Source organism: Anas acuta, chromosome 12, assembly GCF_963932015.1.
Source record: "Anas acuta chromosome 12, bAnaAcu1.1, whole genome shotgun sequence".
Classification (NCBI taxonomy): Eukaryota; Metazoa; Chordata; class Aves; order Anseriformes; family Anatidae; genus Anas; species Anas acuta.
The window spans coordinates 4,355,162-4,369,293 of NC_088990.1; the positions used below are offsets into that span (position 1 = coordinate 4,355,162).

At 37.8% G+C, this 14,132-nt stretch overlaps 1 protein-coding gene across 26 annotated transcripts in view; it reads left to right on the forward strand.

Annotated features, from left to right (window-relative positions):
* Positions 1 to 14,132, forward strand: part of LOC137863007 (protein FAM169B-like) — a 262,188-nt gene that overhangs the window by 27,708 nt on the left and 220,348 nt on the right. For 24 of the 26 annotated variants that reach the window (XR_011100621.1, XR_011100624.1, XR_011100626.1 and 21 more), the window contains exons 6-9: positions 3,430 to 3,612; positions 6,015 to 6,143; positions 9,739 to 9,834; positions 10,804 to 11,120. Coding sequence is in view for 1 of the 26 variants with exons in the window: in XM_068695772.1 (XP_068551873.1) it covers positions 3,430 to 3,612; positions 6,015 to 6,143; positions 9,739 to 9,797 (371 nt within the window). In the remaining 25 variants the exon portion in view is untranslated. Of the gene's footprint in view, positions 1 to 3,429; positions 3,613 to 6,014; positions 6,144 to 9,738; positions 9,835 to 10,803; positions 11,194 to 14,132 lie in introns of those variants that run through there. The other 2 variants (XR_011100644.1, XM_068695772.1) reach the window with 2 other exon arrangements.

A 14,132-nucleotide genomic window follows, 5' to 3' on the forward strand; every position in this document is an offset into this window, starting at 1 on the left:
CATGCAATTGAACCAGGAGTTAATGTATTGTTGACTTCACATTCATTCTTTAGAGATGCTCCACAGATCGCTGTTTGGGAACACCTGACCACAAAAACTCCAAGCTGATAGAAAGTAGACAACAAAACACCCCTGACCCAGTCTCTGCTTTTTGCATTCCCCAGAGCCTCAGAATGTGTAGAGGGTTGAGGTAACTGCTTCTGCAGTGGAAAATGGAGGTGTGTGTAAGTGCTGCTTGGTGTGGGGTCATTCACTGGCCATTCCCACTTCCTATCCCTCCATCCCAGTAGCATGAGACCATACAAACCTAACTTTGCTGCTTCTTCAGTTTGCTCTCAGTTTTGCTATTTTCTGTGAGCAAGAACAGCACAAGTACGGCTCCGTGTCCTGTGAGAAGCCTTGAGCCAGGTCTTATTTTGGGAAGGAAGAGGCAGATGTTTTTTCTTGACTGTTTTTCCAGTTAACACAGTGTAATGCAACCTTGTGGGCCATTTATTGAAAAGGAATATCTAACATTTAAACAGATAACATCAGAATACTTCAAAAATGATGATAACTTTTCTTTCAGACTGTTCTTGGAAGTGTTTACATGAGCTAAAAATCTGTTTCACACCTTTCTTTATACAAGCGTTTGCAGATTTTTTTTTAATACTTTGGGGGCCTAGATGGCATTCTGTAGAAAAAAATCCCTAAAAAAATACAATTTTATTTTTCACCGGTTACATACATTTCTTACAGGGAAAAACAAACAAACAAACCAAAAAACCAACAACACAGAATTGAAGCTAACCTGACAGACAATTAGCTAAAATCTTGTTGGATAATTGCTTTTCTCTCCCTCTGTTTTCTAGCAATAATATTTTTAATGTGCATTTCTGAGGCAGACTGAAGGTTCTGGCTGTAATAAAAATTAAATGACTACATACCAGTCAAGACATGAATTAATTTAATTTTATTGAAGCCAGAACCTTTGTTCCCCTTCTCACATACAAATTCACACAATGGATTGACCTTGGGTTCTATTCAGCAGAAATATTCCCCACCCTTCACACAAGCACTCAGGCTGCAGAAGGCCTGTCCAAACATGTGTGTGCCAAGCCAACTTGTTCAGCAGGGAAACAGTCAGTATGCACAACCCTGTTTTGTTTGGGTCTGTTGGATGTGGGGACTGGGTTGTTTTTTTCTGGTTTGTGGCTCTTTGGGAATGCTAATGGCTGTCTGCTTTCCTGCCCTTATAATATCTGTTTTTTGCTGGCTCATAAGTTGGTCGTTTGGCATTTTGTGACCTAACCAAACAGATCAAAGACTCCCAAAGGGTAGACTGCATGACTACTTCCACCCCATCGCCAGTGCTCGTATTTTCCCTGTCTCCTTCCTCACCTCAAAACTCATTCTTTGTGTTTCAACAATGAAACAAACCTCTAAATAAAATGCATGAGAGCTTCGTGGTCACCTCTGGGCCACCGTTAGCTTATGAGAGCCTCCTTGCTGTTGGATCAGAACTAGAGTTAAAATGGCCTTAATTCCAGAGGTTTTTGTTTGTTTGTTTATTTATTTTATTTCAAATGGCTGTAGGCTATGACTCTCCTAATATGCTTCCCAGGGACAAGGTGAAAAATGGCTTCATGGTTTCTTTATTTACAATGCCTTTAGACATTACAAGTTTTTGTCATCTTCTCAACACAAAATTAGTTGCACAGACATAAATCACTCAGCTCCTGGGATTGCTACCACAGCAGTCTCATAAGGATTTATAGAGACAGACTATATGAGTTAATAATAAACTTATAAGGTCACTTGCAACATGCAGGAATTCTTAAAGCTATTGACTTCATGAGGAAAAGTTTGTCCCTTTCTTAGAATGTATGGTGCAATACTGCTGGAATACATCATCTCTGCTGGGCCTGCAGCTAACAATGGGACTGGGGATATACTCAATTTCTTGGCTCCTGAAAAAAGAATAACTACCCATCATGTGTTACAAATATTGAAAGGTTATAAACACCACCACAAACCATTCCTTTCCAACAATGCGTTTGAACATGTGTTTGCAGTTAAGCATGCACTCTGATTAAGCAGGGGTGGACCAAGCCTGGATGTGAGTGGGTTGGTTTTGTAGCTACATACTCTTGTCGTATGGCTGAGGGTGTGCGACACGGATTCCTGCTAAATGAAGAGCTACAGCCTTGACAAATCAGAGTCTAGAATTAAATATATTCATGTGTGCTTTACTGAATTGGTATCCTGGAAAACAGAGTAATCAAAGGCAGGCCTTGCGTGTAGCAGCAAAAGGTACTACACAGGATCTCAAGGAACAGAAATAGAGCTCAGTGTAAGTTAGCTGTGTGGTTGCGATAAAGAAAAAGTGGATTGTAGTAAAAGCCTTGCACTGGAATTTAGGAACAGCCATTCCAGCATTTCTTTCTCTGAAACTGTGAAATAGGTCTCGGTGAATTAATGAAAGTTTCATGACTTGAGACACTGAAAACTAGACTGGATGGTACACTAATAAGTGGTTATAAAGAAAAGTAAAGAGGTCTTGATGAGATTTAACCAAGAAAATAGAATGTCATATTTTTTGGTATAAAGGCATGGGTATCCATTTCTATTTAAGCTGTCACAGAGCCAGATAGAAGAAGCGTAAAATCTTTATAAATATTTTCTAACAATGAAGATAAATCAGCGTAATGTTTCTGTGGTGACCTTATCCAGTATGTAGGTAGATGCTGAATTGGTGCTGGTCATTCATTTCAGGGTTGAATGCTTGTGTTGTCAAATAGTTTGAGGCTCATTCATTTCAGGGTTGAATGCTTGTGTTGTCAAATAGTTTGAGGCCAAGAGAGCCTCTGTTCTCTTCCTGCAGTCATTATTAAATTGTTTGCTTAAGCAGTATTAGGGAGGTTTTTCTGGAAGCCTTCTGCACTGCTGGGCTACATCAGGCAGTACGGACCTTCTGAGCATTTAGATCATGCTGTGGTGTGTGGCTTAATGTATTTCGTAGAAAGAGTTTGTGGAGTGGTTTACTAGGATAGCCAAAAGCTAAAGGAACATATTGAGATTTTGGGAATACTTACACCTTTAAGGCCAGTTATATATTTTCACTTAACTCACTTTTGTTCACAGCCTGTGTATCTAGGTGGTCTGATTATGAAGGGTCCAATTCTGGTAAATGCAGTGGTGACACCTGTCATCCACATGGTAAGCAGGTGCTCTCAGCTTAAGGGCACAAATCTTCCTCTTGGGAACTGTTTTACTTCTCTTTGGCATCACCACTGTCTATGCAAACGCACTTTAGTAGGAGGCAGCCTCATAGCCTGTGGAGAGGTATCAAGGCAGTGTTTGTGGTTAGAATCACACAGCAGTTAAGTACTGCAGCAATAGCAGGTTTGTTTTCAAATTCATATATTTTTTTCCATGTCTATTTTGCAGGGAGCCTATGTGATGGTACTACCAGTCAATGTTACTTGCTGCCAGTTTTGGATACTATATTTGTCCAGAGAAAATACAGAAGAGGTGGCCTGGGGATGAAAATGCTGCACGATTTCTGTCAGTCTTTCAAGGCTGAGGATGCCTTGGGGATCAGTTGCCCTATTTCTGCTGCCATGTATCAAGGTAAATTGTTTGATGTGGAAACGTTAGGTAAGGGTCATGCATAATGTATAAATTTCAATATGGTCATGGTAGGATTTTCTTAACTGTGTGAGTGTTCAGTGCACTTGTCTGAACTTAACTGTTTTTCATATGTTGATTTTCTTGAGATATCTGGAATTTCCTGTAGAAAGGTAGGCCAATATTTATTTAAGTCAATCAGAGGAGTAAAACTCATACTACTTGTTTGAAATTTTGCATTCTTATCTCACTGTGTCTTAGAAATAGAACTATGTCATTGCCCTCAACAGTGACCTAGAAATTGTTTAACACCAGAGAGAAGACTCATAAGATGTTTTCAAGCCTACACTATGCACGTAATGCTCTTGTAGATACTGCATTTATAAGAAATTATATTTAACAAAATGCATACCTGGGTTCTGCTCATTCATCCAGTCTTATCAGTACTTATTTCATCATTGTCTATCTTTGAACATTTGCCACTTTCAGAAGATTGCTAAGTAGTTATATATCTTCTCTGTATTCAGGTTGGAGCTTTTGCTAGTAAAATTTACAGAAAATATCACTGATAATATTATTTATAAAACTTTGTTCTTTGGAGGAACATTTTTCTAAAAAAGTTAGTTTCTCTCTGCGTGTTACAGACTCTTTACTGTCATTCTATTTATTTATGACTTTGCAGCCATTTCTTAATATGTGTCAACAAAATTTTCACACACCTTTTCTTTCTCTTGGACTGTATGTGCCATTGAATATATGCAAATGTACCCCAGGAGTTCCTAAAGTACTACTATTTCTAAGTTCAGAAAAGAATAGTATTGACAACATTCTTTCTCTTTTCCCGGTAAAATAAATTTTCCCTATGGTAGGCATCAATGGTTTAGGCATTATGGATCAGAAAGCTGCGTTGTTTGGGTGTTAATGATAACAATATATTGCAAGACTATGCTTTTCATCTCAGCTAAGTTTAGAGGTAGTCATGAATAAATTTGACTTGCATCGTGTTCTAATTGGGTTTTCTGGGTCCTACTTTATAAAAGACTAATACTGCAAGCTAAATATTGAGTACATATTGAGTATATTGAAGTTGTTACTTATTTTTCCTTTCACTTGCACCGCAATCTCATACTTGGACAAAAGATAGCAACCTTTTACTCTAAAACTGTGTAATAAATGTGCACACTTTTCACTAGTATGCTATGTATGATTGTATAATAATATAATGTATAATGAATGTATAATAAAAGTGTTCTATGGATGCCTGAAAGGAGGCAAAAAGACATTTAGCAAACATCTCTCTATATATGTTACTTTCTGTAGCTTTTACTGAAATACTTAATTTAGCATGGATATCTTTGGATAAAATTAGTGTCAGTGATCTATTCATTCCTGTAAAACAAATGTTTATGTTACAAAAGATTGGCTTTTGGTTTCAACATCCCACTGTTAAACTCAACTGAATGCTGAAGGTAAATGACCCATTTACATTCATACTGCAGTGTGATGGACTGCAACGGACTGAGGAAAGCACAGAAATCATCTTCCTGATTTACAAGTGATAGAACTGATAGAATCCTGATTAAGGAAAGTTTTAAAATCTGCATTAAATTTTTTGAACTATTTATTTTGCAAAATATTCTTCCTCTTGGTTCTGAGGACTTCCTGGGGAAATTACTAAATGGGACAGATTTCAATATGATAAGATAACCAAAGCAGAAGTTGATCGTATACTCAAATGTTAATATTCAGTGTACAAACAGTGTTTAGGAATTTGTGGAAATATGGTTTCTAAAGATGATCATGCATCTGACACTGGTAGCCTTGTTATTTTTGTATTAGTTCTTACTATTTCCTGTTTTCCCAGTCCAAAGAAGTATATTTCACAGAACCATATGAACCATAGCAATGAAGCATAGGTAGCAGTAGTAAAATAGAGGGTGGTATTGATGGAAGAACAATCTGATATGATGGTTTTTTTTATATAAATAGAAAATAAAGTAGCATTCATAACCATTAATGCTGGAAGATACTGAAGCCCCATTCATTTCAGAGTAGTGAGGGCAAAAAAAACCCACACTGCTGCTAATCTCAAACCTGCTAACCGTCTGGAGGTAGTTCCATGATGCAACGCCTCCAGAAGCATTGTATTTCTGTGCTCACAAGGAATTAATCTAGACTGAAGCTGACAGACAGAATTCAGTCATTCCTGTCTGGGCCATTCCACATAGATTTTTCCTAAAAGCTCCACCTAAAAGGAAAGAAAGGAAGATGAGAAGAGGGAAGAAAAGATTTCCAGAGGAACTAATCCAAGTAGGTCTCAGAGAATTTCCAGGATAGAATAGATTCCCTCTTCCACTGTACTTTTCATTCATTCATGATTTTACCCTTTGGTTTCCTCTCTTCAGTTTGCCAGAAATTCTTGCAGACTTATCCTGAGGAGCAGAAGCGACTGTGGGAGGTGGAAGCACCAGGAGATTGGAGTCAGCGAGTGAATATCTGGTTAAAGATTCAGATGGAGTCATCCCCTTCAGGAAGTGAGTTAAATAGCGTGAACTTGGCCACTTTAGTTATATAAAGATATGATTTAAAATCAAGGGTTAGGCAGTGATAATATAAAGATGGTTTCTCTGTTGTTTGTACTTGGAGAAACTACCAAATGTACAGTCTAGTTCTCTGGTGTTTTCCCAATAAACAGGGCAATTCTTAGAAATTATGAGGTAATGAAATTGAACTACAGAGCATCTGAGAGATACTGAACAAAGCACAGTCTTGGCATAGAGTGTCTGTAACTCCCATTGCAGTGCATTTACAGCAGGGTAGAAGTTAGCCCAAAAAATTCCTGTTGCACAACACAATGTCTGGGTTATGGAGAGGGGGTTGTTTCTCTGAAATTATTACAAAGGATAAATTTATATTGCCAGTGGGCAATGTGTTTAATTACCTTCAATTTGCTGCCAGTACCATTCTTGGATGGAAACACAAACATTTTCATTACGGCTTTTGGAAGATTCAAATACTCTCCTACAGGGTAAATCCTTCTTGCTGGGAGCATTTTTTGCCTACTTCATAAAAGATAGTGACAGAGTAGGAAACCCTTTTGACAGTTCATGTGGGGATCTTGTTGATGTAGTCTGTTCAGCTGGCCTGGGGATCCAGCCAGGCCCCCTCTGCTGCCTGCACACAAGCTGCGATCAGTGTTAGATTCCAAAAGAAGGGCACACATTGTCTCTTTCTGGAAGTGCAGCAAGGAGTGCTGCAGAGCAAATTGCTCCCATCCCTTCCCACATCTATCCTACTTTGTGCTGGCTTGGGGACCTTCAGCTGAGACATTGCATTTCATCTTGTCTGCAGAACCCCACAGGAGAGTTAAGCCAGAATTTTGCCTTAGGCTGGATTTTCTCTGAAGCCATTAAATTTATGTTCCTCATGCTTTAAACCAACAAAATCTGGTGTTGCTTTTTCCTTTAATCCATCTTGCTCAGTTCCGTTTATTAATGGCAATTGAAGAGAACTGTGATCAAATCATCAAAAAGAAAGCAGATCCTGAAGGAGAGCATAATTTAATTTTTCATTTTGCCATCTACAAAAACAAACAAACAAAGAGAAACAATGCAAAACATAGGTAAATGTAATTCCATCAGAGTGGCTGTCGGTAAAAAATGCACGTGAGGCCGGGGAACTGCCTTGGGGGGATAGAAGTTAAGTATTTTTATCTACAAAAAGAGGAAGGAGGAGAAGTCTAAACTAGAAATGTTAGAATGGGGGAGTAGGGGTGGGGATAGCAGGGGGCTGCCTGATATATAGATTGTGAACTGCAGCATGATCTTGATAGTGGAAGAGAGCAGAAGCCAAGTGAACTTGGCACTAAAATATATAATAAAAATCTACTTTTGAAATGATATTCTGCACTCTGGAGCACAGCTCACTGGGCAGCACTTCCCTTTGCACAGAATGTGCTGAACAGGCTTTATTTCCACTGTCTTCAGTGGAAAATCAACCCTCTACACAAATAGTATCTAAAACTGTATAATACAGGTATTACATCTATTTACCTATGGAATTTTCTTGCTTTTTTGTACTGTGCATATTACACACTCAGGAAATTACCAAGGGGAGAGCACAGGACAGATAACACCTGCTAAGACTAGGGGAGGGTTTCCTTGGTTTTGCTTTGTCTTAATAGAAGTGTAAAGCCTGCAGAGCTCTGTCTGATAGCTGGCGAGGAAATAACAAGAGGATTTTCCAGGGCTTTGACAGCAGATAGTAGATAAAGCAGAAATATTTTCTGATTGCAGGAGTCATGGGCTGTCCAGGAGGACCTGTCGTGTTGCTTACTGTATACCCAAAGAGAAATTTGTGTTTCTAGAGATGTGGTGTAAAGTCACGGAGAGGAAAGTGATGTGGCATAGAATGGAAACTGAGTTGTACCCTTACCTGTTGTTTTATATGGGCACACTCATTTGAATATGGGATCACTTGGGAACATAGTGTTTCATTCCAATGTGCTCTTTATGTAGAAAGAAAAACACAATGTAATTCAACATTGTCAGCTCCAATCTGAATCTATGGCAACAACCACAAAAATAGATGGGCCTTATTCTGCTGTGGTTTCTTAGATCCCCATCAACATTTGAATGCTATGTTTTGGAACAAAATTATTGGGGGAAAAAAAGGAAAAATTCTCTTTATATCACATTGTGTCTTTCCAGAGGAATGAATGCAGTAAATGCTGTTGTAAGAATTTTACAATCAAAGGTATTCCAAAAAGGTTTCTGCAACCTTGAGGTCAGAATTTTTAATTTTGCAAGGTTATGTGGCTGCATCTAGTGGCAGCACAGGTAAACTGCAGCGCTCCAGATACTTCAATTTGGATGTGTGCAGATACACATAGTGTTATTTATACAGGTATCTCTGCCTGCATGTATGCATGTATCTATAGAGTCCCTTAGTGTTTTATCACCCATAGCTGCAATCATTCGTACTGAGTTAATTCTTATTGTTTGAAAAAATGAGGGATTTATTTACAGCAAATAGTCCCAGTAATAGGAACATAGTGACATTTTTCTCCTGAGGCTGATTGGAGGAACAGGAATCATTTAACATGGTTACCTGTTTGATTTCTAGCTGCAGAATCTACAAGGAAGTGAGCTGAGCTGTTTTAAAATAGTTTAGGAGTACATATAAATCATGTAAATGTGAAGCTAATGCAAAAAATAAGCAGACTGAGCAAGAATTTAATCAATTTCAAATGATTGCTTATAATCGTTTATCTCAGTTGGTCAGACTATCTGCATTTTCTGAAAGGGAAGAAGGATAGGAGTATTCTGGCGATGCATGGATTATCAATTTAGCAGAACTTTGAAGTTAAGACCCAGGGTCACTTTGTTTCTAGTATAGATGTTCACCTTAAGAAGTAAAAAAATAAGATTCTGATGTTTAAATACTTACTTGCAACAGATCAATAGCACTAATTTGGCCATGCACATAAAGTCTGTACAGTTTAATATTGTCTGGTCTTTCTCCATTTCTTTTCAAATAATCAAAATCAGATCTGCTTAGTGCCACTTGGCTGATTTTTTTTTTGTTTTGTTTTGCTAGTTGTGGACAATGTACCTCATTATTAATCATTAAGATTATTCTGAAACAGTGAAAAAATGGCTTACAGGCTCTCTTCAATTTCTTAATGTGATATTTTAATCTGCGAGGCTGATGAAAGCTAGGGAAAGACAAATACAGTCAAAAACATATTTTGAACAATTTATAGATAGGAAATTCTTATGTAGAAACTGAAGAAGTGTTCAGGTTGCATCTATAAAACACACCTCTGTGGTAAGGTTAGTTGGTTGGTTTAGGAATGCTTTCAAAGAAGGAGCTTTAAATATTTTAAGTGCTAGTCAAAAAGCTATTATAGTTGTTTCTTGATCAAACAGATTTAAATTGTTGTTTGTGGTAGAGTTATCATGCACCCTTGTTTGGTTAATTAGCAAAAGCAAGGAGGGTTGAAGGTAGCATTCACATGAAGGTAGCATTCACAGCAACAACAATTTTTCTGTTGTTTTTTACATGAAAATTTATGTGGAAGTCTGCTAACTTTTTTTTTTTTCACTTTTATCTCTTTGTGGGGCAAAGCTATTCATCTAATTTCTCCAGAGGATGAAGAAGTCTCTTATGGAGAATACTCAAACTAGTAAACAAAGACAATCAGATGTGGACCAGATGAATAAGGTACAGTGATTAATTTGCCATTTTATGACTTGCTTTTTCATTGGTGGCCTTTTCCCTTTCTACTGAAGTAGTGAGTTGTAATATGAGAAAACATCACAAATAACTATAGATTTTTCTCTTTTTTACTGCTGGCCCATTGATTTATATAGCTAATCAGTAGTAGTTTGAGATAGTATAAATAGTAAAGTCCAGTTCTCACTCAGTGTTTTAGTTTGATGAACTGCATCAAAGCTGGCATACAGCAGATTGCAAGGTTTGCATATACGATGGCTTTCTGAACTGAACTGTTTTTTTTATTATTTTATTTTTTCCCTGTGCCTGTACAGCCTTGTAGTGGCTCAAACCTTTAGAATGAGGAAGACAAGTTCCTACAGTCCTAATTGCTTTATGACACTACTGAGCTGCACAACTGACTGTTCTTAGCTTTTTGCAGGATAGAGGCCCAAGACAGGCCAAAAGGTTTAAATGGAGCCTCAGCCTAGATAGGGGAACATACATCTGAGACAACAAATCACAGTAGTGAAGCTTTTTCACATAATAAAGAAAAAGGAGAGAGGAAATAGAAGCAAAACAAAGTGCTGTAGGAGTTGTTTTCCCAGCACATTTTGGCTGCCGCACAACAATTAAATGAGTTTGTTTTCTCCAGATATGGGTCTGCCGGGGGAGCTATGGCAGTGCTTGCCCCTGTGGTGCACGCTCTTGTGTTATGTTTTGTGGTCATGGCTTCAGAGCCCACCCAGTCAGATCAAGGCTCTGTGCACTTCCACTTTTCTTTACACTGACACTTTTGGAAACACAGGCAGAGCAGCAGGAATTAAACTGTTCTATACAAACAATGCATTGAAGTTTTTTGCCTTGCTTGCTTGGGGTGGCCTTGGTTGATAAAGGCATTTCATATTACTATCAAGTCACTGTTTATGTTGTTTGTGTTATAATTTGGCTTTCCCTGTGTTTTGATTCTAATTTCAGGGCGTTGAATTCATTCTTGATCCTGGGAAAGTGGCAGGAGATGATGCCACAGGAAAAAAAGATGACACAGTAACAGAAAGTACTCTAAACTAGCAGGGACCTGAATGACAGGACATAGAACAAGGTGGAAGCAATAGTCAGCAATGCAAAGGATTCAGAAAGGATTCAGGTCCTGGGGACTTAGTTGGAGACAAAGCCACCAAACAATTCAGAATTATGCCATAATTGCACTCTCAAAAATCAGCAAAATCTCAGTATGGTCTTCAAAAGTTGTAATTGACAATTCATAATTTGTAACGCCAGAGAGATTTCTTCAGGTAAGATACAGTTTTTTTTTGCAAGACACATTCTCCATCTTGTGTTTTGTCTTAATAAAGCTTTTATTTACTAGTTGTCTTTTCTTTTTCTTCTTACCAAGAAATTAAGTAGCAGTAGAGCCTATTTATTTCCCTGCTCTAAAAAGATTTTAATGGATTGCATGAGATGTCCAAAAGGGAATAATTGGAGGGCTTGTAGATACTGATGTAAGAAGATATTTCTATGGAAACCACATCTTGCGTTATGGAGATACCGCAACACTCGTTGGTATCAGAATGAAAACTGTAACCTTCCTTTCAAAGAGAACAATAGATGTTTCATTTGATTTCATTTGAGCTTTTCTACTAGAAAAATCTGCCTAAAGCTCTGTGGTGGACAGGAGGTTATGCAAACTCCCTTAATGCAGAAAAAGGTTGGTACACAGAACAGTGAGTAAGATACAGGCCTTAAATGGCCTTTAAATTCAGGCACTGTGATCATACTACAGGTAATTTTAGGGTTTAGCACTTTGTGTAGATTACATATTGCATGTTGTATTTCTTGAAGGATCTGTCCTAATTTCTTAGATTTAATTAATGTGGAAGTATTACACATTTTTCCAGATTACTCTGGTTATGGCTTGGTAAAGAAATTTTATTTGCCACAAACAGATTCTGTATTAGATTTTTTTTTTTTTTTTAAGTGAGGATTTTCTAATGCTCGATTATTGTATTTATGGTTAAGAATGAATCTCTTAAGGATCAGATCTTTGGTCCATTGTAGGAGAAGTCTTTGCAAAGACGTGGGCCCAGTGATGAACAGTAGAGTATTTGTGAACCTGAATCGATTCCATGCCTGAAATTCTTATACTGGAAGAAGGAACCAATCCAACATTTTGAGGAAGGCAGTTCTCTAGGCAGACATTGTAGGTACATTGTAAGGATGTAGATTTTCTCCTCCATCTATCACGTAATTCCTCACATGTATCCCTGTCACCCTGATTTTATTTAAAGACCATAGGTTGTGATTCAACATATCAGTTAATTGTGTTTCCAAGTAACTCCTCCCATGTTCAGCTGCTCCGTAAACCATATACCTGAAATGCATTGAAATCAGATCTTTCCAGGTACCCTTTCAAAAACAAACAAACAACAAACCAAAACAAAAACCTATACTTGGAAACCACAAGTTTCTGTCAAGAAAAGTAAAACATTGGTAACGTATAGCCTTAATCATGTTGCTGTGGTTCTTTTGTCTCAAAGAGAATCAGTTAGGACTGACTTCACAGTTCATCTTCTCGTTGTTGATTCATCACATCACAAAGGGAATGTTATGAAGACTGCTAGAAACCAAACGTCCTCCTGCATAGCAGCCTACATTCCTACTCAATGTGTGCTTTAATACATATAGCTTTTTTTTAATACAATATTTATCAAGAGTTGTAATGCTGGTTGCTCCTAAGTACAACAGAAAGTGCAGATCACATCTTATATAGAGAGAGTTCAGAGCCACAACTTCTAAGGTCCTCGTTAACAGTACTAAACTCCTAGGCTGCCGGAGAGCAAAAACATTCTGTGATTGTATGATTCTTGCCCTGTATTCTTTCAGAAATGCTGACTTGGAGAATTTACAGTCTGAATATTGATTTTGTTTCTTTTTTGTATTTCTTTGTTGTTGTTATATTAGTGCTTTAAGGTATCTGATTCATTTAGAAGCTTGGATCAGCAGCTTGGTCTTGGCAGTCTGAAGCACTTCTTAGTGAGATCACAAGAACCTTAAGAGAGCCTGGAGCAGAAATAGATCTAATACCTTCACTGTCGTAAGAGAATGTAACAGAAAAAGGCAGTACAAATTTCTTACAGTGAAAATTCTTGTGTCTAAAAGAAACCTGTGTTTATTCATGGGTAGTATGATTTTAGAGTGCTGATAGAGTAGGCAAAGCGTTGAATGAGCAGTTCTGAATTTTGGACTTACATTTAAATTGTATTTAAATTATTTTTGAATCTGCACTTTGGTGGTTGTGAGTTGATGTGATGGAATTTCTGCTTATGAGGCAAGGTAAGTATGTGTGTGTGAGAGGGATGGCAGCACCTATCTTATGGGCAGAGATGCTTAAGTCTGGCATCAGTGTTAGTGTTAGCAGTGATCTGGGTGGGTGCCAACTAAACAAAGTATTTGAGTCACGCTCCAAAAAAGTAAACGTGAACTTTAAGGCTAGAAATTTCATTATGTTCATCCATTATGGTGCTTTATGTAATGTAAGCCAGGCAATTTCATGCATTGTTGCTGTATCAAAAATCATTGGTTTTGGTTGAAATGCAATCTTTTTTTTTTATTATTTTTTGTTTTTTAATCCACGAGGATTCTTTCTGTGAGGGGATAGATTGTGATCTAGTCATGATATCAGTGAACAGCACTGAGATTTTTGGATCTGTCTCTTTGAGACAGATTTTCCAGTTCTTGGTTTATTCTTTTTGTCTTTTCAGGGAGATTTTCTAATTTTTGAAATTCCTTTTAGAAGCCTGGACATCATCAGGGACCCATTTCCAGTTACGATCACCCTGACAGTTATAGGCTAGCATTTCCCAGCTGTTGACACCTCTAGTTGTAAATCATCACAGGATTCTTTCATTCTGGTGGGTGTCTTAGTGGTGAACATACACTGTAAAAATTATACGACACAGGAATTAAGATGTATTTATTTCAATGTGTTGTCTTTAATGGACACGCTTTATTACTGAAATGTGGAGTCGATCTGGCATCATCTTAATTTTACCACGAGATGGCACCATTACATAGCTTAACAGGGTCACCATGTCTTAGATGCTTGAGACAATGCCCGGGGTTTAAATACATGGCTGGTTGGTTTGACTTCTTCAGAGGAAGGTTACTTGTTCAGAGAGAGGAGGTTTAGGGTGCAGTAAAGCTTGTCTTGTGTTTGCCATTCAGTCTCATTGTATCTGTGGAGATTGTCCTGAGTTGGGACAGTGCTAATGGTTTTCAAATAGTTGTGAAGCCAAGATGAAATCACA